This window comes from Podarcis muralis, chromosome 3 (assembly GCF_964188315.1).
Source record: "Podarcis muralis chromosome 3, rPodMur119.hap1.1, whole genome shotgun sequence".
Lineage (NCBI taxonomy): Eukaryota > Metazoa > Chordata > Lepidosauria > Squamata > Lacertidae > Podarcis > Podarcis muralis.
The window spans coordinates 64,099,069-64,125,161 of record NC_135657.1 but is presented as its reverse complement, the minus strand read 5'-3'; the positions used below and the strand labels follow the sequence as shown (position 1 = coordinate 64,125,161).

The window sequence follows — 26,093 nt, the reverse complement described above, 5'->3', positions numbered from 1 at the left end:
GTCCTGGAAGTCTACGGAAAGTTGGTGATGTTTGCTGGCACTTCTGTCAAGGGATATATGAAAAGGATTTTCTGAATATAGGATTAATAGGCTCATAGTAATAAAATCTGTATTTAACATCTGCCCTCATATTTTCTCTTTTTGATCTTAAAGACTTTCATTTTCTTTTCTTCTTTCGCAACGGCTTTTCTTTTCTAAGGTATCCTAGAACTCCAAAACTATTTTAAACCCTTTTCTTCGTGTTAATCCTATATCTTTGGCTGCAAGGGAAGCAAGTAACTTTCATTGGGCATTTATGAGTAAACTATTGCTAGCATGATATTAGCTGTAATAGGCTAGCCATCATTTCCATCTAGGGAATGTTTTGGCATTTGCGGTGAACCACAAAATGGTGTCTCCCTCCCCATCAGGGAAGAAGAGGTAAATGAAGATCTACATTGGGGTCGGCTGCCCCTCTGGATCCTGCCCTTTGAGGTGGTCACCTCACCTTGCCTCATGAGTGGGCCAGCCCTGTTTCTATGGAACCAACAGCCTTTGCAGGTCTATGGTCAAACATATTGTCCATTTGTCCATGGAACACAGCACTTCATACAATCCCTACTGCTTACTGTAGCGCAAGCAAGTAATGAACTTTTAGACACTCTGACCTTTTACTAGTAAAAGGACAATGTGGCACTTGGATTCCATTTAATTGCAGTAGACACATTCAGAATACTCATCAGATGATTATTATATTTCAGAGGAGTAGGACTCTGCCTAACAGTAAACAAAGCATAATCTTTAATCCAGACTACACCTGCCATTTGCAGTAGATATGCATAACTAAAACAGAGCAAGGCAGCTGGCCAAATGTTTCCTTTTCTTGGCAATCTGCAAAGTAACAAATGGAACAGTATTATCACAAATGCAACACAATTTGGAAAGGGGCAGTGTACCCACTTAACATTACTGAAAAGGAATAAACACATTAACAAAAAAGAGGCAAAAAAAGAAAACAGCATAAATTTTGTGTATGCAAATGTACATGTATTGATGCATTTGGAGAAATCATCACTATAACTTTAATAGAAATACAATCCCCACTATAGTGGGGAAGACCATGTTACCTGTGTGCCTGTTCAGACTGTTGTTTGGGTACTAGTTGTTGATAGGCAACGTAAAGGCCTAGGCACTCCCTTCTTAGGGCTTCTTCTCTTTAAACCAGATTTGGGCCAGATAGCCCTCCAAACAGAGGGTGCCAGCAAATAGAGGGCTGTCCTCTGACAGCCCTTTGAATACAGAGCTGTGCTCTGTAAGGTGTGGTCACCCTAAAAGAAGTATTTTTTATTTTTTACCAATAATTTTTTATTATTTTCTTTACACGATCATTTTCACAATACAGGTAAAAAAATCAAAATACCCGATTGGAGATGAAAAGGGATACTCGCTGAAGGGAAGTCGCAAGCTCGGCAGAGCTATAAGTGTATATGTGGTTTAATGTATTGTAAGAAGTATTTATTTTTTTATGAATCTCCTTTAAAATAGCCAAAGAAGGCTAGGCTCAACAATTTTGTGTCCAGATCTTAATTATTTCGTATTAAATGGTTTAGTCTTTACATGGTTTTTATTGATATTTTATGCATTTTAAGTTTGTTGTATATCACCCTGAGCATCTTTGGAGGAAAAGTGATTTCTGAAAACTTTCAAACAAACTTAACTAATATTCCCATGTACATTTGCAGGCCAATGTTGAAGGAGAAAACTGTGATCGTTGCAAACCTGGCTTCTTTAACCTGCAGCAAGACAACCCCCAGGGCTGTGAAGTGTGCTTCTGCTCAGGAATAACAAACGACTGTGTGGGCTCTCGTTGGACCTACCACGCTGTAAGCTGGAATAAATGTGTACACCCTTCCAGCGTATCTCCCTTTTTAAATGTTATTAATTCCAGCATATCTTCCCCCTTCAAATGTTATTAATTGAAACCAGCTTTGTAAAGTGTTTATACTTCATAGCTATATTTTAAATTCAAGAATAAAAGAATACATTACTTGTTATTTTTACACTGGAGAGCAGTTCTAGAATCTATGCCCCAAAGAAAAATGCAAGCAAAGTCATTCGGGGAAATTGCTCTTTAGGTGCAGATGAGAAATGTGTGAGAGAGGAACTGGGGAAGTGTTATAGTGCTCTTATGCTGTCCATCTTATAGACAGATCAGAGAGAGGCTTAAAATTCTCTGGAATGGCAACAAATATACCTGTTGTCTCACATAGGATAGCAGCAAGTTTAATGTGAAATATGTTGTTGAAACATTCTTTAAGAGGATAATGTCATTCTTTTAAAAAAAACCCCACACACCCTGATTTTGAGAAGCATTATGGGGGGAGGGTACTTTGTAAATTTAATGTTCTCCCTGCCCTCCCCTGCTGGGGAAAAAGAATCTTGAAGCCTCTCAAGTTTCAGGATTTTAGCCTGAGATGAAATTCAGTTATATTTCCCTACCAACTGGATGCGTATCTGAAACCATCCACACCAAACTTGTAGCTTTCAGTGTATCATAGTGACTAACTCCTACTGAAGCATGTGAAGGATATCATGTTTCTCCACTGAAAGCTAAGTACTATGGGAAACTTCTGGCATGACTTGGAGAACTGTGCCTTGCTGTCATTGGGCTTGATGACTTCTAAACAAACTTAGAGCACATTTGTTTAGGAGGCATCGTAAACAAATGAGCATGCGATAAAGATGGGTAGGTGCTCTTTATCAAAGAATATCCCATAGTACAGGGGTCTGCAACCTTTAAGACAAAAAGAGCCACTTGGACCCGTTTCCGAAGAGAAAAAAACTGGGAGCCGCAAAACCGGGAAGGTGACGTCAGGATGGTGCGTGACTAACGCACGCCCCGCCCCCATGTGACGTCACAGCCAGTACAGTGCCCGCCACAGTGGGGAGTGTCAGGGCGCATAATGCGCCTCCTCCCCTCGCTAGTATCCGCCCCGGAGCCGCGGCAAAGGTGTAAAAGAGCCACATGCGGCTCCGGAGCCGCGGGTTGCAGACCCCTGCCATAGTACCTGTAACTGTGTGGGGAATGCCTAGTGTTTTTATGACCCTGCAGTCCACTGGGGTTACAGTGCATGGTTGGAGGCTTGAGGCCATCACCTCTCCATGATCATGTAGTAAGTTTTAAACCACACATAAGTTGTGCAGATGATCTATCTATTCACCTACCTATCTATTTGTTTATAACTCAACTGAAATTCAGTGTCTCCATCTTGTGGGTTCCACTACTTTGAAATAGCAATTCTCCAGTTTGATTGGGCTTGGAGAGGGAACTATTTTGGTTTAAATAGCTATGTGTTGTAATTTTGTTTTGTATGTGTGTGATATGAGATGCCTGCTGGGTGAACTCTGTAACCAGGATCTGTTTCAGCTCGCAGCTGAGCCGTTTCACAACTCTGATGGTATCCACTCACCCGAAAGCGATCAGCCTTGAGCTTGCCTGCATATTTACAATTTGCCTGGGAATTCCATAATGTCAGAGGTTTCCCAGGGCATCCCATGTGCTCTTCTTAAATGTGAATTGATGTTTGATATTATGTTGAGCAAGAAAACTGAGAAGGGACTGTTAAACAGTTGGACCTGTATCTGATAGTCTGCTAAACTCCTATTATATTCTTTTGTGCTGAAGGAGACTGCTGAGCTCCTTACAGCAGGGGTGCACAACATATGACACACAAAGCTACTTTGATAGCTGAGGCATTGTGAGATGTTTCACAATTGTATTTTATTTTAGAGGAGTAAAAAAAAACACCCCACCATTTCCCCTTTTTGGGAAATTGTCTGTTTCATGATTTTGGTAAACAGAAAGAAAATAGTTTGTTCATCTTTTAATAGTGTTCCCCACTAATTGCAATATCTGCAGGGATGAGGTGAGTGTGAAATATGATGGAGGGTGGTTGAAAATGTAAGGGCCCTGGCTTGAATTGAATGGTGCCCTTTTGAGCTGAGTCCACCTGTCTTTGAGCTGAGCTATGCTTAAACTGAGACTCAGGACCTGCAACACACCCTCTACCTTTCCTGCCAGTCTTTCCCCCTCCCCAAACTATCCTTAACTTGGGAAAGGAGGCACAGGCAGGAGAGGTCCTGCAGTCAATTTATATGTGCTACACATTATTTCCAGTCAGTTCATGAGGATCACTGCAGGCCCCTTCAGGTCCAAATTATGCCTTCCATGCATCATTTCCTGCCCAGGATCATGTGACTTGTAGTTTGGAATATGGTAATGTGCAACCAAAGAGGAGAACTTAATAGGGTTTCCCCTGTTCCTCTCTCCTGTCTTCTGCTTTCTGTCTCATTCTACTGCCCTCTGATATTCCTCCTCCAAGATAAGTTATGTTGTTGTTGAAGCACAGGCAAGGAAGCAGAGCAGGCTTCGAGAATCAGAGGGAGGCAATGAGCTGCTGAAGCCCAGTTTATTTTTTGAACAAGCAGTAGTGTGCTTGCCCATCTCTAAATATCAGGGCTGTGAGTTAAGGATAACAGGAATTACTTCGTTCTGCTCCATGGAGTTTGAAAGCAGGAAGTGAAACGATAGCATTCTGTTTGGAGTTGAGTTCAGAAGCTGGCATGGCTTCCACAATTCACTCCTCAGCTTATGGCACCTCTTGAAAGATGATAGTAACATTAGGATGTGAGACAGCAGTTTTTAGATAGACCACTACCTTGGGTCCCAATTGCATTTCTATGGCATAGTGTGTGAACTACGGACTTGCTGCATCGCAGACCTTTTCGCCTCCAATGCAGGTGGAGTTTTACATCCCAAGAAGGGAAGCCTCCTCCAATCTAATTATAAAACCTACACCAGGCGGTAAAGATTATCAAGGGTTGGGATAGATCTAACCCTTTCTCATCTCATTACTGGATTGGAGATCACAGATGCTCTCCCCTGTGATACAGACAGGGTTCTGCATCCCTTGCTGTTTGGGGGGGACAAAGGGATAGGAGTAGCTACCATAGCCCTCTCATTATGATTCTAGCCAGGGAATAGGTTTTAAACCCAGCCTACCTAGCTTAAAAAGAACAGAGCAGGCACTCATTCCTATCATGCTTAGAGTCCTCCTCAACTCAGGAGGAAATATTAACAAATCCAGAGATGGCTGGACTAGGGCATGATGAGCTGAGTTTCAACCACATAGAGGGGTGAGCCAGCCAGGCAGAAAGTTTTTAATGGGTGGGTTCTCGGATCACAGGCACCCTTCACATGACATGGGGAGCTGTCCTCATTCCATTTAGGAATACCTCTAATATAGAGAGAGGACTAGGTAACATTGGCCCCCAAGAGACCTGTATCAAACCCCATCCAGGTGGGCTTTTCTAAGCCTTTTCCTCGCTGTACCAAAGGTTTCCAATCTAGCAAGCGGAAAGTGTTTTTAACCTACCCTTTCTGACACTGGAGGGAGATATTTCAGGTGCAAGATGCCCTGAATGGTGCTTTTGCATCAGAAGGGTGGGATATAACTATTTTAATAAATAAAATCAGATGGTTATGATTGCTCCCTCTTTCTCAATCCTGGAACTTGAGAGAAATCAGCTTCTCTTAGCTACCATTGAAGAGACTTCTGGCTATCCTTTGAAGAGAATGTCAGTTGCCCTGAAGAAGAGTCTTTACATTTGAAACGTTCTGGATCTTAAAGTATTGCTTTCAGTGCAGCACTGAAGTCTTGCCTCATTTTATTGTGGGGGCTCAGTCCTTCCTTCTTTTCTTCACTGGACGCCATGATTGCAGCCAACATTCTGATCTGAGTGGCCCACCTCCAAGTGCATGCAGCCCCCTAAGAAGCTGCTCAGCTTCCAGCTCTTCTTACAATTTCCTTGTTAAGAAGTTTGTCTGGCAAATCCTTCTGTTGCAAGGTGATACATTCTGCTTCCCTATGCTATACATACTCATGGTCTGAAAATTCTTTTATGGAGGCTGCCTAATTTTATCATAAGGAGGTGCATCTAATACGTTGTTCAGTGCAATGCATTAAATATAATTTGTCTACCTTTCTCATGAAGTTGGCACATGCAGAATTACAGTTAAGGAATACATTCTGCAGTACTCATTCATAATTTGTTACCAGCTTCAAATGGGGTGTGTGTGGAGTGAGCCCTTTGAACTCATAAGAATTAAAAACTCTTTGAAGAGAACCAATCATGACTTTAAATAAATGATTCTAAAACATAGGCTCCTCTTGATTTCACTGAATATGGAAAGAAGGGAACTCCTCTATTCATAATTTTATGCAATATGGCAAACTCTCTGCTTCTGTGCTAAATGGAAATCTATTTAAATTATGAATAGGAAAACAAAAAGAAACAAGGAAGGAATATAGATTCTGTAGGTTTCAGTATGTGGATATTAGTAGGCATTTTCTTTTGTCACCATAGATCATGGACATGAATGGCTGGCACCTGACAGATGTAGCTGGTCGCGCTAGAGTGACTCCTCAGCAGGACAGCTTTGATGGGCCTCAGCAACTTAGCATCAGCAACGTGGCTGCGAGGACTGCTTTGCAGCAGATTTATTATTGGAGTGCACCCAGTCCTTATTTGGGCAACAAAGTAAGTGCAGATGGTCTTTGCCTGGGTGTTAATTTGATTTATTAATAGCGAAAGATGTAAGCAATTATTTTTCTTTTAGTTTGCATTTGCGGGGTAGATATTTGACCAGCAAAATTGCTTGCTGAAAGCAACTGACATAGGCATACAGAGAATCCCTGTGAGACACAAGGCAAAGGGTAAGTAAGCTAAGCAAAGCGCTGCTGCTCCCGGGGCCTCCTGGCAGCTTTGGGTGTCAGGTGCTAGAAAAGCTCAGATAATTTGCAGTATTATTTGTAGGATGAATTGGCTGGTGGTCTATTCTGTGCGAGTAACATGTGTTTCTTTCAAGCAGTCTTATCTTCCTTACCACACCTTCACATTTCACTGGTTCTTTCCCACTTAGTTTACACAGATGCTGACAGCAGATCAGATGTTGAGGGGGTGTGCTAGGGGGGAAAAACGTGTATTGCTTAGTGGGAAACTTGAGTGCCAGGAGCTATACCTTGGGATTCCAGAGATGGTGTGCTGCTAAAATGTTTACAAGCTTCATTGTCGTGTTTAAAACCACACAGTTGCTTACAAGCTGACCCAACTTCCGAGGTCCTATATCTCTGGGATATATAGCTCCACTTCTGGCTGCACCAACTTATAAAGCCACAAAGGTGTGGTACAACAGGCAAACAAATCCAGGTAGTTTGCTTGCACCTGACATATACAGTGGCCTAAAAGCACAGATAGTCCTCAGGTAAATGATATTATGGTTTAAGTTCCAACCACTCCCGATTTTTCAAAAGTTACTTGCCATGTGGCTCAGAAGACTGCTACTTTTTTAAAAAAAGAACAACCCACAACTTAAAACCACACTGGATTTGAGGAGGCGTGCATGGTTCCCTGGAATGCCAACTTTTGAACTTAAGTGAGCTTTTGATCCTTTTAATAGGGGTACTTCTAGGAGGTGAGACTTTCCTCACCACGCTGCTACAGTGGCAGGATAATCCACACATGTGGAGAATTTCTTCTTGACACACATCTGCTTAACATTTAGGAGTTGGCAAGTTTCCATGAAACAGGATTACTCTTCCCACTCATGTTAAAAGGATATACCCATCATATGTTCTGAATGGTGGGGAATTGTAAACAATTCCTGCAAGTTCAGCAGACAACTCACACATTCTATGAACATAGGCAATCTCGTTTTCTTCAAATAGTCTAAATAAGCAGCAAAATCTAGATATCGCGAGAAGGCGGAAAATGATGGAGATATCTGTGTATTAGGAAGTGCTCCCCAGGGCATATTAAAAAACACAATATAGAGCAAGAATGAAAATGCAAGTCACCCAGGCTTGCTCTCAACCTTCTTGTGGGGTCTGTTGCTTGACTGGATCTATAGTATACTTAAGGTTATGCCCTGTGTTTGCAGAAACTTAGGAAGAGAAGACTAGAACTTATTTTGTTGCTCAGAAAACTTAATTGCATATTAATTAATTAATCAGTCAAGGATGGGGGAATTCGGCCCTCTGACTGTTGCTGAACTACAACTCCTAACAGCCTCAGCAAACATGGCCAGTGACCAGGTGATGGGAATTGTATTTCAGCAACAGCTGGAGGGCCAAAGGTTCGCCACCACTGCTTTAAGTGAAGCCAAGGCCCCACTCACTGATTTCAAAGTGGCTTATGAAGTTGCTTCAGATTGAGCCATGCCATTGGCCAATCTACCCCAGTAATTGTCTATTCTGACTGGCAGTGGATCTCCAGGCAGGACCTCTTAATTTCACCTGCCAACTGATCCTTCGGACTGGAAATGCTGCGGTTTAAATCTGGTACTTCTGCATGCCAATCATGTGCTCTGCCACTGAGCTATGGAGGCACTTTTTCCACCAGTACCACCCTTGTCAGGTTACTGTGTTTTTGTATTAGGGTTTTAAATAATAACATAGAGACTTTATGCCTAAGAATAGAATATTGGTGTACATATTAGAGTACTCTTGTGTGAACTGTGGCAGCTAGCACATGAAAAATTGGTCGTGGTACCAAAAGGTCATGGTACTGAAAAAGCCTGGAATCTGAATAGCTGTAAAACAAGCAGGAGCTTTTGATATGTTTAGTCTTACACTGTCTTGTTTGTGGTGTAGTTTATTTGAAACTTTGTGAAGATATCCCAGGCTACTTTCACCAGGCTTCACTGCTTAGCTTTTTCCTCTTGGTTGGAAATCTGTGTAACAGAAGGTAAGTGAGCAAGTAAAGATTAAGCTGCATCTCTTTGAAAGAATATGGACATATTGTTCAAGACTATAGATTGTTAAGGAGACTCAAGTCTGGAATGAACAGGGTCCGTTTTGCTTGCTCTTAGGCAATGAACATTTCCTGTGCTTTTGGCAGATACTTTGCAGATATCTTTTCCCACTTAGGAAGCAAAATAATGGAAAGAATGTGTGCAATTTGTCTGAACATGGAAGGCATTTTTCCCCACTTGTAATTTGGAAGGACTTTATGGTTTACTGTCAGACATCACTGTATGAATGAAACAATTTGCCTTAATAACTGAACCATATAAATTTTTGATACTACAGTAATACTGAAAGCACTCACAAATTACCATAGTACATCTTAACTGTCATGTTGCATCATGTAAATTATAGCCATGATGACATACTTAGCTGGGGTGATTTAGTGCATTGCTATGGAAATGGAATATTGAGGGTTATTATTTGTAAACTCAATAAAACGTTTCTCTAAATAGCTGAAACTGGATTAAACCAGCTTTTCTAGATGATGTTTGCTTGCAGTGCTTCAAATACAATCTCCATTGTATGTGTGGTTTTCTAAGACTTGCTGCCTAAGGTAGCACAGAATAAGTTTTCAATATACAGTAGCTTGTGACCTTACCGTCCATTTTTCTGATACCTGCTCTTCCATTATTGCTGTACCTAATGGTGGGAAGCATCAAGAATTTATATTCCATCCCTGTATGCAGTCCTTGCACTGAAACATTACAGGCCTAATTCAACTCAGTTGCAGAAACAGTTGCTATACTAGTAGTGCAACCATTCGTGTTAGCAGAATGGGACTTCTCCCCACTCCTCCCACCATGTGCCCCCATAACTCCAGCCAAAAAAAAATCTGCTCTGGAGGTTTAGAAGAGGAAAGGAGAGGGAGAGTTCTGTCAGGCAAGCGGAAATATTTGTGATGTAACAGTCTCATTAGTTCTGCACTGAATACAAACCATAATATATATGCATTTCCTTCCAAGAGTTATACCTTTCAATCAAAATATGTTGAAGTAGCCTTACAAGAGGTTGTAATGATACACAACTCCTCAACTCACTCACAGGAACATAGGGCGCTTCCATACACTATGTCAGACCATTGGTTCATCTAGCTGCATATTGTCTACACTGTCTAGGATTTCAAGCAGGGCTTTCTCCCAACCTTAGCTGGAGATGCTGGGGATTGAATCTGGGACCTTCTGCATGCAAGGCAGATGCTGTACCACTGAACTATGGTGCTTCCCCAAACATAAACAGACATTCCAGCACCCCACAAGCACTATGGCCTCCTTGCCATTGTTCATAAAGGAGTGTGCCCTGAGTTTTCAGCTTTGTTCATAAAGGATTGTGCCCTTGTTCAGCTTTAGACTTTAGATGTGGCTTGCTGATAGACTAGTCATTTGCATAAATAAAGGAACCTATCCCTGGTCAAAGTGTCCTTCATCTTAGTGTCTGACTCCTCCACACAGGCAGCTCATGATTGGGATGAGAATAGTTAGGGCAGAGGTTTTCAACCTTTTTGAGTCCTTGGCTCCCTTGACCAACTACATTCTTTCTGTGGCACCCCTGTGGGGCTCAGGAGCCCAGTTATGTCCTTGCCTCCTTGCCTGCAGAGCTGGCATCCTCTCACCCTTTTTTGAACTTTCTTGTGCATAGCTGTCAACGTTTCCCTTTTTTAAAGGGAAATTCCGAATAGGATTCCTCACAAGAAAAGGGAAAAATTGGCAGCTATGCTCTTGTGAAGTGTTCCCTCAGCCTCCTCTCCTCTCCCCTCTCCTTGGGAGTCCTGCAGGCAGCCGCCGCCACCAACCCTGTCTCTGAGCTGCCCACCCTGCCCTCAGAGAGAGGTACCACCTCACACTGCCCCACAGAAGCCTGGGACTTGCTTGTCCATTCCCAGCAGCAAAGGCTGGTGAACTGGCTGGCTGGGCTTCCCCACCTGCCTGCCTGCCTACTTACTTATTTACTTACTCCGAGCTCCTGGCAACTAGCACCCCCTGGCCAGCCCCAGAGGCACCATTCGCCTGGGGAGCTTGTAGCCAGGGCTGCTGCAACAAACAGCTCCACAAGCCTTTGGGAGGTGGAGACATGAGAAGGCATCAGAGGAGGGAGGGAAGGAAAGAGGGACAGAGGCCAGTGTTGCCCACAACACACCTGACCACCATTCAAGGCACCCCAGGGTGCCACGGCACACTGGTTGAAAACCACTGGGTTAGGGTATTTTTAAAAGCTGGTGGTAGCCTGAGTAACACTCTGAGGAATTGCCTGGTGTATGGGGAAACTCCATATCCCTCAAGTGAGCCATTTCCTTGTTTACTGTAAGAGGAGAACCAAACTATAGATCAGAGATTGGAATGGATGATCTTCAGTCTCCTTCCAAATGTCTTATTCAGATGCTTGCAAAAAACTAAAATAAAAGGTTGTAAATAAATCCCTTAGGCCAAAATAGTTGTACAGCTTTGGAACAAACTTTGGAGTATTATATGTTTGGAGTATACCGTATATCTATAAAACTTTGTAGTGTGTATATATAAAGATGCCTCTATATTTTACAAAGCAATCCTGTGTTCATCAAGAACTGCATAAATTGTGCATGACAAATGTGTGCCCTTAAGCATTTACACACTTTAATCCAGTTAATCATGTACAGAGCTTCAATTTGACTGGAGCTCTCTGGTACATATACAATTATGTTTAAAAATATGTAGGTGTCATCCAAACATTACATGTTCACAGCACGAACACGGCAGCAAGCTATAACGGCAGCATAAAGTGTAGGGTAGCCACAACACAGTCTTTGTTCTGTTATATTTTGCTTGTAAAAAGAGGGAATGTGAAGGCAGGCATCAAAAGACAGTAAGAATTGGGGATGTGAAGATGGGCATAGCTGTTATTGCACCAGTATCCTTCAGTTTCAAAAGACGCAAACAAGCCCAGCATGATTTCCCAGTTGGTGGAAGTTTTTGTTTGGACTGTTGTCAAGAAACTTTTTGTGCTAGTCGAAAATGTGGACCTAGAATTCTCTTTCTTTCCCTTTTTGTTTTTTGTTCAATTGCTTTAAATGTCTTGAAACTTATATAAATTGAAGTTATGGGGAAAGCGTTTAGGCTAATGTTGCAATCCCCACCCCCATTTCTTTTCACTTTTCCTAAGGAAGATTAGCTCTGGCAGAGCAATTAAAGGCGCTAATTGGATTAAAAGGAAGTAAAGCAAACTTTTTCAGCCAGGCTGGAGGATATTCTGCAGTAATCGAATGCTGAGTACCTCTGAGACTGTGAAGATTGAACAGGCATGTAGATACCAATCAGAAATCCATCCAGCTGTCTCATGGGATAGGCATAGTGTTTGCACAGCATGAGAAATGTATATGTATGTGTGAGTGCATATATTGCCAGTGAAAACAGGGAATGCTCAGGCAGGCCCATTAAGAAGGAAAAGAAGAAGAAGAATGCCTCCCCCAGAAATAACTGTAAATATATTCAGCAGCGTAAAACAATCATCTGTGTCTATTCATGCGTCCTATCTGTTCTTGTTGCTGTCGCTCCTGTCGATCCAGAGTTGTGAGGTAATGGCCCCATGATTCAGGGAAACTGCTGAAGTGTGTACTCGGGCTTCAGTTTGAGAGATGGGTTCATTTATCATCATAATAAGCTATTACCATTGATAGGTCACAACTCATTGAGGAGACAGTCAGTCTAATTGGCTCAACTCTGTCAGCTTTCAGTTTGCCTCAAGGAGATGAGCGGCACTTTGCAGGTAATATTCAATTGCCCAACAAACTGCTTCCTTAATTATTCATCACCTTTAAAATTGGGGAGAAGTAGAGGGGGGGTTCAGTGCACATGGCTCCTTTCTTCAGTCTGGTGACAGTCTGGCCTTTGACCCTCCCACCCCGACCCCCGCTCCTTTTGCCAAGGGAGGCAAGAGAAATAAAAAGTTAGGGCCACTCTTATCATCTAGAGATCTGCTGTGAAAAAGTTTTTTGTAATCTCCTGCTCATGTATGTTTCTTTTCTAAAGGAATTTACTGTCATTAACAAGAAAATGCAGGCTTTGCTCACTTCTCATCCCTTTCCTTGAAGAGCCAAGCATAATTGTGAAAGCTAATGGAATTCTTAGATAGTGTTCTAGGGATTAATCAAGCAGTACGGACTGATTCAGACATCTTTAGCTATATAGTAATGAAAAATTTGAGAAGATAAAGCTCTCCACGGAGTTAAAGGACACTTTACACTCTTGGTTGGAGTTTAGGCAATCATGTCAAACATTGAATCATTCCTGCTATTTTAAACCCTTTTCTCTGTTGCTTTTAATTTTTTCCACAAAACATGTACCTCAAATGACAATTTGAAACTAAATGGGCACTTCTATTTTCTAGTTGTTCTGATACTGCTTTTTGAAACGTTCCGGTTGGTAATTTTCAGTTGGTAGACCCATAATGGCCCCTTTCTGTGAATAAGTAAAATTCACCTTCTGGCCCTCTAAAATACTGTACTCTTTTTTGCTGAAGCTAAATGTGGGGGGCTATATGGTTAACTATACTGGAAAGATGCATTGCAATAATACACATATATAGATATTGCAGTAGACTCCTTCTACATGGTATCATGCATCTCAACTACTCATTGCTAATCCCAGTGGTATTAAGGAGTAACTTTCTTATATCTTCTTTTATGTAAACACGAAGCACCCTTTTAATGAGCCCGATCCTTGTTTCATGTAGCTCCAGTGCTTTTTTTCTTTAAAAAAATGTTTAGGGGTACTCTCATTTTCCTACTCATATTGAAATAGTGCCCCTCAATGAGGCCAAACTTAGATTCACAAAATGTGAATCTTTTTTCCCCTCAGGAAAAAAGCACCATGTAGCTCCATATTGTCTACTCTGACCACAATATCAGACTTTTCTAGATCCTTTACTGGGGATCCTCTTTCAACATTGGATATGTTTAGGATTAACTTGGGACCTGTTAGAATTCCTGCTCCATGATTGCAGCCATGGGATTTTTGTCTATCACATGATGGTGTATGTTTTGATTCCACAAAGTTGGGAAGTGACGGAGACAGGATGTTTGTGTTACTGTGTTCCGTGAAGTGGGACTATTGTCCTTTGTTCTTTTTCTCTTTGCTGTCTGATGCTAAAGAGGGAGCCATGTTGCAGCGCTCCATGTGTGTTTATATGTAAATAAAGAAGAAGAAGAAGAAGAAGAAGAAGAAGAAGAAGAAGAAGAAGAAGAAGAAGAGTTTGGATTTGATATCCCGCCTTTCACTCCTCTTTAGGAGTCTCAAAGCGGCTAACATTTTCCTTTCCCTTCCTCCCCCACAACAAACACTCTGTGAGGTGAGTGGGGCTGAGAGACTTCAAGAAGTGTGACTGGCCCAAGGTCACCCAGCAGCTGCATGTGGAGGAGCGGAGACGCGAACCCGGTTCCCCAGATTACGAGACTACCGCTCTTAACCACTATACCGCACTGGCAGTAGATTAGCCAAAATGCTGAGCTCTGTTACGCAAGCTGCGAAGACTCTGCAGATCCCTAAGTGTGCCAATGTCTGTTGGCATCAGTCACTGTGATGTTCGGGCTGAATAAAGCTTTTGACGCTCCTGAACAATCGACCAGGAGGGAGAGAACATGCCAGTTGGGCATGTGTCTCTGCCAGGGTCCTACTCGAGTGTGGGACCAGCTCCTGAAAGGACCTTCTGTAACTTCCAGGCACTGGTGGGTAAATTTGCATGGGAGGGGGATTTGGCACTACTGCTAGAATGGTAGTTGGCAGTTCTGCACTGTGAAGGCACAGGGCTCCTGAACAGGCTCAGAGTGGATCATTGAGACCATATCATACTCATCCTTGTAGCCACTCAACACCCACAGGCTCCTATGGTTTCCAATTCAGCATATGGAAACCTGCAGGAGCTTAATGATTCTAAGGTTGGGTGTGATCCGTGATGCTAGGCACTGCTACCTGTTCAGCAGCCTCACATATGTACAGTACAGATTTGCAATCTCATGCCTTCTCTGTCACCTTACATTGCTGTCCAGTATGGGTACCAGATTCTCATCCACTGAGCATCAGTAACTGATGCTGGTTGTCTCCAACAAGGTTCACTGTAAGCTGCTGCTGCTGTACATAGATTCTTTTACACTTTCACTATTGTGCCCCCCACCAATCTTGTCACAAATGGTGTGCCAGAATTCTGTACTGGTTAAGGTTTTACAGTGGTACCTCAGGTTACAGACTCCGCTAACCCAGAAATAGTACCTCGGGTTAAGAAATTTGCTTCAGGATGAGAACAGAAATTGTGTGTCGGCGGCAGCAGGAGGCCGCATTAGCTAAAGTGGTGTCTTAGGTTAAGAAAAGTTTCAGGTTAAGAACGTACCTCCAGAACAAATTAAGTTCTTAACCAGAGGTACCACTGTATATGAAAACCTCTCTTTCAAAGAAATCAGTTTACCTAGCAAATGTCCAGCGTTCTGTCTTTCAAAAAAAAAAAAAATTGATGCAAAAATTATTTCTCTTGGCTATATGGTTGGTTGGGGTTGTTGTTGTTTTTTTGGGGGGAGTTGTTGCATAAAACCTTAGGTTTATCATTATTACCCAAGCTCTCATAAGAGTACTTTCTGTGAATACATTCTTTAAGATACATAGAAGTATTTTCTTCCTAATTTCACAAATGTGTGTACTCCTCATACAGAACAGTATGGTTAGCATGTGAAAACACTGCCCCATGGCTTAGCAATAGTTTGAACACTGCCAACAAATCACAATCTGAAGCCATGATTTGTTGTTGGCTTACAAACTTTTGTTTCTTTTAACTATGGTTTGGCATTATGTATGAACCAGCACACTTCCTTAACCATGATTTGCTCGACTACCACAACCAAATCTTCATCAAGCTACGAAGGTATGAGTTAAGAGCAGCAAGAAAACAAAACTAACTTTGGACAAACAAGCCATGGTTTGTTTAACATATAAACCACAGTTTACCATTGTGTGCAAACCAAGCTCCTAAATGCATGTGGTACCTTAATGCAGACAATATTAGTTGCTCAGGGTTGAGAAGTTACTCCTGACTCCAAGGTCACCATTTTTGGCTACCATTTCCATAAAGAAAATAATGTGGTACTAGGCAACCAATGTTTTTGTTTTGTTTTGTTAGCATCATTATAAAATGGGCTAATGAACAGCATAGTTAGCTACATCAGTCAAGTATGATGAACAAAGCTATGTGGTTCAATACAGCAAAATGAGAGAGAAAATGCATGTATCATGTGATTATGACCTTATGTCACTTGACTCTAATGGTAGATTACACGCACCAATTTCAAAGCAGAAAATTCAAAAGGCTGTTGGCTGGTATCCAAAAATCATTTTTGCAATTAGCAAACATATGAACATGAAACCAGGTAAACAACTTGGAGTCCTATTAGGAGTCATATTTTGGAGCTTCAAATTAATGACGACATAAGAGATGGCCTTTCTACCTTATTCTTTAATAATATTTATTTGTGTGCATTAACATTCTACTAATTATCCCTTAATCTGCTGTAAACATTGAAGGAACAAGAACAAGCTGTGGCATTCAGACAGATGAAATGAAGGGAAGGGTTGCTTTGCCAATCTTGGCTACGTTTTTACAACTTACATTTTAGGAATTAATGGCTCTTAGTTTACGTCCTGTTTATATAGATTTAGTAAAGTTTTAGAAAATGTAAACACTATTTCATTAGCTCTGTATCATTCCCTGTGCTTTCTCCATCTCCACTTCCACCTCTCTCTCTCTCTCGCGCGCACACACACACACACACACACACACAATATAAAATATAGTATAGAGGAAGCAGGGACGCGGGTGGCGCTGTGGGTAAAAGCCTCAGCGCCTAGGGCTTGCCGATCGAAAGGTCGGCGGTTCGAATCCCCGCGGCGGGGTGCGCTCCCGCTGCTCGGTCCCAGCGCCTGCCAACCTAGCAGTTCGAAAGCACCCTCGGGTGCAAGTAGATAAATAGGGACCGCTTACCAGCAGGAAGGCAAATGGCGTTCCGTTTGCTGCGCTGGCTCGCCAGATGCAGCTTTGTCACGCTGGCCACGTGACCCGGAAGTGTCTCCGGACAGCGCTGGCCCCCGGCCTCTTGAGTGAGATGGGTGCACAACCCCAGAGTCTGTCAAGACTGGCCTGTACGGGCAGGGGTACCTTTACCTTTACCTTTATAGAGGAAGCAGAAACATTAGCTGAGGTGGATGGACACAGAACACCAACAATATAAAAAAGGAGTTGATACAGTATGCCTACCACTGCTTTATGCTCTGCATTGCAGAAACTCTTCTGAAATAAGTTTGGTAGAGGTATTACGTATACCAATAAATGCCTCAGATTTGGCCTCAGCACCGTTGAAGCCCAAATAAATTCTGTCTCTCTGACTGGGTTTGTGTCACTTTCACTATTTGGGATTGACTACCATCTCTCCAATACCTTTTAAAAGATCAATTGAAAACAGTAGCGATAGCATCAGCAGCAGAAGTGGTATATATTGAAGGTAGCTTATCACTGTTGACTTACTGAGACTGGTTGCCAGGGTGATTTAATTTTAGCTGAAACAATTTAGATCATGATGCAAATGAAAAGTAAAAAGGCTTGATTCATATCACCAATTAAAATTAAAATTTAATCTTTAAAAAACCCACCAAACTGTATTCCCATAGTTATCATGTAATACAAAAGATGCCAGAACATATTTTTTGTTTCATTCATCTTCAACTATTTAAAAAGCTCCAGTTTTCTGCTTGGTCCTAAGTCACCCATCTAAGTGTTAAAGGACTGACTCTTTAACTTTGATATAATCACTATTGCAAGGAATTAAATTTAAGGCTATACCTTGGTTATTTCCCATAAATTGAATCAAGATTCTTGTCACAATTTATTTTTCTAGCATGGGAGAGTGCACAAGATCATACCTCCTACTGTCAGGATGCTGTCAGCAGCTCCTGGCTTGTTGCCCAGGAAAGTATAAAAATGAGGAAAAGTTTATTACCGTTCTTTTTTATTTCAATCTTTATAGAGCCTCTTGCATAATGGCGTCCTGAGTGAATCTCCACCCCAGCCCCCCATCTCTTCCACTTCCTCAATTGTCATTCTCATCGTCTCTTCCACGGGTACTGCTACGTGCCCTCTGTCTTTGAGCTCTTTGCTCTCCTACTTTTAAGGCTCGCCGGGTTCTGGGAGATGGAGTCTGCAATGCTTTCTAATGACAACATGTCAGCTGGGTGTTGTTCCGTCTGTCCCATGATTTCCCAGATTTCCCCCTCATCTGTCTCTGAGCTGCTAGCTCCCTCAAACCCCTGTTGTAAATCTATACTGTCTCCCTCTTCTTCCTCCCTAGAAGGGTCAGGATGGAGAGGCAGTTTCCACCATTCCTCCTCTGCCCAGTCCCTGACACCTATACTGCCTGCCCCACACATGGGGCCCACATCAGCTTTTTTCCAAATCACTGTACTTCACTCTCACATCTGTAGTGTCACTACAGATATAGTCTGTACACCTTTCCTGCTTAATCTTGTTATGATTCTATCTGCAAAGTAAGCAGGGAAGTAACTTTACTTCTGAGTCCTTTGTAGGATTTGAAGTATCTATATACACTCACATTTTTTTCCATCTCTTTAGTCTCAACTAGGCAACTTTCAGCATCTTCCCTTACCTTCTGTATTGTGCCATTTGACTTACTGTTATGGTTGTCACTCGACACAGATGTGCAACTGCAGCTTCACAGCTGCCCACTTTGAAATAAATATTCTCCATAGCTGCAGCCATTTGACTATCACTTCCCCAGTACAATGGCAGCCTTCGTTGTTAGAGATGCTAGGGTTTTGGTACAAGTTTCAGGGAGTCATAATACTGGCCTCAGAGAAGAGGTAAGTATTAGGAGTTCCAAATTTGGAACAAGTAAACATGTGGAAGGGACAGTGCTATTGTAGGGGACAGACCTCACTTTGTTATCCACATGTTCCTCTGCACAGAGCCTAAGGTGGTAGAAAATATATATTCATATGTTCTCTCTGAGATAGTAGGGTGTGCCATTATGTTCCTGCCTCCTACCCAAACACACTTTCAGTATTCCCTGTTTGACTGCACTGATTCATGCTGGTACATAAATGTCATTTATCATGACACATACCTAGTAAAATATTGATTTTTCAAATGCCTATTCCTTACCATGCAGTGTTACATCTTGCTAGTTTGTTCATGCACTGAATTAGAATTGAGTCCAGTTTGCTCTCACTTGTTAAGATATAAAATTGTTTGGGAGATGCCAACAGCTGAAGTGTAGAGAAACAGTTATGTAAAACAAAACAAACAAACAAACAAACAAACAAACAAACAAACAAACCTTAGCTTATAACAGAACCCATCTTCCTGGAAAACAGGCAGATAAAGACCTTTCCCAAGCACACGGTGAAACTAAATTAAAGAAATGTTGAGTTGAAATCATATGGCAGCAATCATATTTCATGATTGAGAGATAATCTCCAAGCATCTGACATTGTGGGAATACAAGATGGAGATTTGAGGATCTAGAGACAAATTAATAATTTAGAACGATTGATCTTGGCATTTCAGCTTTAGTTTATTGATTGCATTAGTTACATTGCCTCATGTTTTTCTGTATCATTTATATCCTGTAATTTGTTTTGTATTTGTTTTCTCTATGCACCAAAAGTTCACTAAGAATTCAATCGAACAGAACTCAACTCATTTTTATCAAAAGAGAGGTTGTGTGTGTGTGTGTGTGTGTGATACATTTCATTGTTCAGCTCAAGATAATACTGAGACTTTTGTGCTCTTTAATGATTGTTTTGATCATCAATTTTCTTATTTATATGTCACTGAAGGTTAGAACAGTTTATTACCGAGAGAAAATACAAGAAACAAATTTATGACATTGGTTTCTTTTTTAAAATAAAACATTATCATATGTTAGGAAATGCATTGATCCTTAGCCATACAGGTGTATTTAGAGGTCCCATTATTTTAAAACCTGGGATTTTGAAGTTTATTTATCTCATTTCTACTCCAAGCCCCAAGGAGCTGATGGCAATTTGTATGCCCTCCACAACTTTGAGATATGGGTTAGGTTGAGACTTGTCCAGTGATTTTCATGGTTAACAAATAAAATTAATAAATTATCCAATGCTGGTTCTGAGGCAGTGATAATCTTGAATTTGAATCAATAGTTTGGTATTCTGTTCATATTGAAAAATATTTTTAAAACTTTTACAAGTTCCTTGTTCCTTCATACAACTACTTGACCAGATCTACTTTATTTAATTTATGCAGAAGGTTTCAAATAACAGCTGACTTTGACATTAATCAAATAAAATAGACTTGATTATGTTTGGTCAGCTGTATCTTATGATTTAAATATTTGATTTAATTATATTTAATCTATTGTTATTGCAAGCCCTTGCCAAGGACAGAAAATCCCTCTAGTTTACACTGCTTCGCTGCTTAAATCAAGAATCTTGATACACGTGTGAGGCATAGAATTCTACTTAGCATGCACCCACTCACTCTGAATTAATCTAGGAAAAAACACCACCCTGTTTCCCATTCTCTTCGGGCCTATTTATATAATCAGTTATTGAGAGATAACCCACAAACTCACTTCAATCTGTATTTTGTTTACAAATTCAGAGGGTGATTTGCAGGTTAAATGGTGTTGAAAGAGTGTCAACTGTTTACTCACTTTTTTTTTTCATTAGCTATCAGTATCCCTACTTTTATCTCTAGGTAGCTGCATTGCAGAGGCCTCAAGACAGATACCACAATAAGTAAATAAGGTCAGATGGTGAGCAAATGGGGGCAGCTAAAAACATTTTTTTCTATGTACAGTAGATGGGACTGTGTCTAAGGAGAACTATTTTGAGACAAACATATGTGTCAGGGAACTGCCATCGGAACCAGAGGGAGAGGGAGGGCGCCAGAGGGATTCCGAAGAGCGTCCCGGGAGGGAGAGAAGCAGCACATCTTCTGGGGAAGGAAATCAGCATAACACCAGTGGAGAAGGCGGGCAGATGGGGGAATCGGCGAGGTGGCCCCAAGACTCCTCGCCAGGAACCAGTGGGGAGAGCACGGGTCCTCTGATGCCCACACCCTCCCTGCGCAGAAGGCTTCCGCGCAGAGAAGCTAGGCGGAGACTAGGCGTCAAAGAGCTTCTTTGCTGGAAGAAGTTCAAGAAACGCCCACTAACGGATTCTGCCAGCGATTGAGACAGCCACGGGCGCGTGGCCGTCCAGACAGAAAGGGTTCATTCAGGCAACCAGCAAAGGGTGGCGTTGATTTACACACAAGCAACCCCTAGAACCATTACAATATGCGTCTTATTCACTGAGTAATAGGCCTTTCCTTTACAGTGGTACCTCTGGTTACGTACTTAATTCGTTCCGCAGATCCGTTCTTAACCTGAAACTGTTCTTAACCTGAAGCACCACTTTAGCTAATGGGGTGGGGCCTCCTGCTGCTGCCACACGATTTCTGTTCTCATCCTGAAGCAAAGTTCTTAACCCGAGGTCCTGTTTCTGGGTTAGCAGAGTCTGTAACCTGAAGTGTATGTAACCTGAAGCGTATGTAACCCGAGGTACCACTGTACTTACTAACCCCAGTGAGCATTTCACATCACCAATTAAGATGCACTGGAAGACTATGGAAGGAAATGCACATGGGGGGACGGGGGGGGGACGGTGCTTAGTGTGCATTAAGTGGTAACTACATCTCATCAAAAAGGGACGCAGGTGGCGCTGTGGGTTAAACCACACGGCCAATAAAGCGAGATGAGGAACAGCACTTTAAGTACGTACTATATGTTATTGTGTTTGTGATATACTGGCATTAGCAAAGAGATTAAGTGGGAATATAAGGTAAAGGTAAAGGGACCCCTGCAGGAGCAGGGACCGAGCAACGGGAGCTCACCCCGTCGCTAGGATTTGAACCACCGACCTTCTGATCAGCAAGGCCTAGGCTCTGTGGTTTAACCCACAGCGCCACCGGCGTCCCCCAGGGCAACATACATGGTCCTTTATTCCTCTTATCCTCATACCAAACCTGTGAGGTAACTTGGGCTGAGAGATAATGCAGGGCCCCCAAGTCACCCAGTGAATAATAATAAGAATTAATAATAATTTTATTATTTATATGCTGCCCATCTGACTGGGTTGCCCCAGCCTCTCTGGGTGGCTCCCAATAGAATATCAGAAACACAACATAACATCAAACATTAACAACTTCTCTATACATGCAGTTCATGACTGCCTGGCTGAGAGTATTATTCCTAGCGAGGAAGCTATGAAATGAACACCGAAAATAAATAAATATATATAATTAAGATGAAAAATGATGAAAAATGAACATATTTACAATGGACTGTTTTGGATTTGTTTGGGGTTACTCAAGAACACCAGGAAAATGTCTCTGCTTGGAAATTTGACTTTGCAGGAAATTACAAACTATTGACTCAGGAATGTGTCTGCATGTTGTATATAAAAAGATATTGAAAATGCCCTGAATGTGTATTTGGTATTGCTGAGAAAACTAATGAATTTCTCTTCATTATCTTTAATGCGTCACAGCACAAATGTGAAATTAAATGAAATAATAATAGACATTAAACAAGTAAACACTTCTTCTGCCAGTGATCTCTTGTTGTTTTGTTAACTGTATAAACAGTTATAAATTCACAGTAGATGGAGTTGCCCTTCTCAGTGACCTTCGTTGGGACAGGGTTCAACATCCTGTTTGGAGCAGAGAATTACGGCCAACCAAAATGAACTCCCACCTATTTTTGTATGAAGTGGACGGTAACTATTCTGTAGCGTCCTCAGATTCCCCATGGTTTTTATGTATTTTAACTTTCAGTTTAAGTATTGTGTTAAAAATGCAAACGGCTTTGAGGTCAGACAATTGGAGAGTAAGGCAGTATACATAACTGTAATTTTATGTTTTTTTAAAAAAAGGTAAAGGACCCCTGACAGTTAAGTCTAACTACTGTTGTCTATGCTCTGGTAACTTCAAGGTTAGATTACTGCAATGCATTATACGTAGGGCTGCCTCTGAAGACGGTTCGGAAACTTCAACTAGTGCAGAATTCAGCAGCCAGGTTGCTCACCGCAGCAAGAATGTTTGAGCATATTACACCAATCCTGGTCCGACTGCACTGGCTACCAATTACCATATTTTTTGCCCTATAAGACGCACTTTCCCCCCTCCAAAAATGAAGGGGAAATGTGTGTGCGTCTTATGGGGCGAATGCAGGCTCTTTGGCTTCAGCGATAACAACGCGAAGCCTCCGAAGCCTGCGCTCCAGAGGCTTCGCGTTGCTTCCGCTGAAGCCAGGAGAGTCTGCTCTTTGAGGCTGGTGGTGGGGGAAAGCAGCGCTTCCCCCATCGCCAGCCCCAGAGGATGGGGGGCAGCGGGAAGGCGCGCAACGCCTTCCCGCTACTCTCCAATCCGGCTTTGAGGCTGGCAGTGGGAGAAAGCAGGCTTTTCCCCAAGGAGGGAGAAGGGACTGACTGGCGGAGTCAGTCCCTTCTTGCTCCTTTGGGCTTTTGCAGGAGATGGGGGAATTCCCCCACCTCCCGCAAAAGCAGGCAAAAGCCGTGCGCTCTTTAAAGGGGCTGCGCGGCTTCTGCTGGCTTTTCTAGGAGGTGGGGGAATTCCCCCACCTTGTAGAAAAGCCCGTAGGAGCCGCACAGCCTTTAAAGAGCGTGCCACTCTTGGGGGCTTTTCCCCAAGGAGGGAGAAGGGACTGACTGTCCAAGTCCGTCCCTTCTCCCTCCTGTGGGCTTTTGCGGGAGATGGGGGAATTCCACCACCTCCTGCAAAAGCAGGAAGAAGGTCTTGGAGTAGCGCACAGGCTCCGTGCAGCCTGTCCGCTGCTCCCAGAGCTGTGGGGGGGAAATCATATTTTTTTCCTTGATTCCCCCCCCCCCCTGAAAACTAGGTGCGCCCTATGGGCCGGTGTGTCCTATAGGGCAAAAAATACGGTAGTTTCTGAGTCCAATTCAAAGTGCTGGTTTTGACCTATAAAACCTTAAATCTCAGGACCACAATGCCTCTTCCCATATGAACCTACCCAGTCCCTGAAATAATCTTCTGAGGCCCTCCTTCGTGTGCCTTCTCCTCGAGTGGTCCGGAGGATGGCAACACAAGAATGGGCCTTCTCTGCTATGGCTCACCGTCTATGGAATGCTCTCCCCAGGGAAGTTCACCTGGCACCTTCATTATATACATTTAGGTGCCAGGCAAAAACGTTCCTTTTTAACCAGTCCTTTGATTGATCTTAATGACATCCAACACCCTTTTAGAATGTGGCTTGTGGGGGGAGGGGGATTATTGGGTTATTGCTTTTGGTTTGATTTTATATGTTGTGGTCTTGTTGTGAACTGTCCTGAGACCTCCAGGTATAGAGTGGTGTATAAGTTGAATAAATAAATAAAAATAAATAAATGATGGGAGTTGGAGTCTACGAATAGCAGGGGGGACGACCACATTGGCTGTCCCTGAACTGTGGGATGGCTCAACCTTTCAGATACTAAGACTGTACATTTTTTTTCATGTGCAGTCTGCACCACCACTGCTTTCAAGTAGAAAGAGCTTGTCTACCTGTCAGAGAGAAGGCTTGTACACCTTTCCCCTGCCCCACAAGCGTTTTATGGTTGGTGCAATCGAAGGGAGGAATTCATTGCCATGCTTAGTCATACAAAGTTTAATAACGACAATAATAATGATGATAATGCTTTTCTTAGCTTTCCGTTGGCATAAACAACTTTGCTTGTCAGATGAAATTATTCCCCCCTCCCCTCCCCTCCCTGTTCTGGGGCTTTTCCTGACCCTCCAGAGCTGATTTGGGGAAGGCAGAGCATACTATAACTCTTTAAGAAAGCTCTTAGTTATTTAGGGCACCACTCAAAATATTTCTGAATTTTGTTTTGTTTTATTTTATTGCCCATGTACTTTGTAAAATCTCCATACTACTAGCTGCTACTGTCACAGTTAGCTTTGTTAGATTTTTTTTCTTCATAAGTTGGGTATATTCATCATTTATAGAAACCATAAATAAATTCAGTGGCTAAAGCTTCAGTGGAGCTGGACCAGTTTACGACAGAGCCAGAGCAATTTGTAGTAATGATAGATTACTAGCCATAATTTTAATTTGTAACTGCAGGGTTACTAGAAATATGAGTTACCTGCTGATGCACTGAGCTATGATTACAACATGAAAAAGGCAACAATATCAAAACCCAGAAATTGAAATTTCTGTCAGAGAACACAAAGAAAGTCCTTTTCTTTCATAATCAAATCAATCAGATTTTATTTGTACATTTCAAAATGCCTGTGTGGAAATAATACAAATCATTCCATCCATAAAATGTACCATTGACAGGCACAATTGCAAATTAGTTAGGGCACCTCCTACTACCTGAAAATGGGTCACATTAGCAGATAGCGACAGAACAACAAAATAGTAGGAGCAATCTTCATCTTCTAAAGGTTGAGGATTAGTTACAGCCATTGTAGTCACTTAAGTTAATAAGTTCTCACATGTGAAGTTACATTATCCACTTTCCTATCTATTGTAGGATCCAGCAAGGCTACATCAATATCCTGAGGAAATGTAGTTTTCTATTTTAAGAAGACTTTTCTTGCATGGCAGGATATTATCTTCATTCAGCATGTTTACAATTATAGCACGAATTTGTGTCTGCTTGTGCAAGTCTGGAAACCATTGCCCTGGTCACTTTAAAGCTTAGCTTATTGATTCCAAGATAAAAGTCTTATTTTTGATATGGTTGGTAATTTGTGATTTCTTCACTTTTTCTTCATTCATGTGGAATTATAGGGAAAGATATGAAGCAGACAAGAGAAATGTCTGCTACTGCTTTTAACACTTTCAGGGTCCATTTTTGCCTGATTTGCTCAAAATGTTCAAATCACTTCAGGCTAAATGTGATCAATGCATAGTCCCCTATGCAGAATACTGAAAGACAAAGAGGGAACAATTTTTTCAGGCAGGCCATTGGTAGTGCTATTTCATGTGATACTTATGAAATCTCTGACTGTAATAAATGTTTGTAGACAACATTTAAACCATGGTTTACAAGAGTGATCCTAGGCTTGCCCTATGATTGCGGGCTCCCTTTTCCTCTTTCAGGATGGACGCAAGGAGTGTGGAAGCTTTCACTTTTGATTAGCTGCAGTTTGTTCTGCTACCGAAACCCAGCACACTGT

The 26,093-nt window shown here is 42.0% G+C and overlaps 1 protein-coding gene across 6 annotated transcripts in view; it reads left to right on the top strand.

The window, feature by feature from the left end:
• Positions 1-26,093, top strand: part of LAMA2 (laminin subunit alpha 2) — a 365,889-nt gene that overhangs the window by 148,596 nt on the left and 191,200 nt on the right. For all 6 annotated transcript variants that reach the window (XM_077926009.1, XM_077926008.1, XM_077926013.1 and 3 more), the window contains exons 11-12: positions 1,722-1,862; positions 6,406-6,579. In XM_077926009.1, the coding sequence (XP_077782135.1) occupies positions 1,722-1,862; positions 6,406-6,579 (315 nt within the window). The remainder of the gene's footprint in view (positions 1-1,721; positions 1,863-6,405; positions 6,580-26,093) is intronic.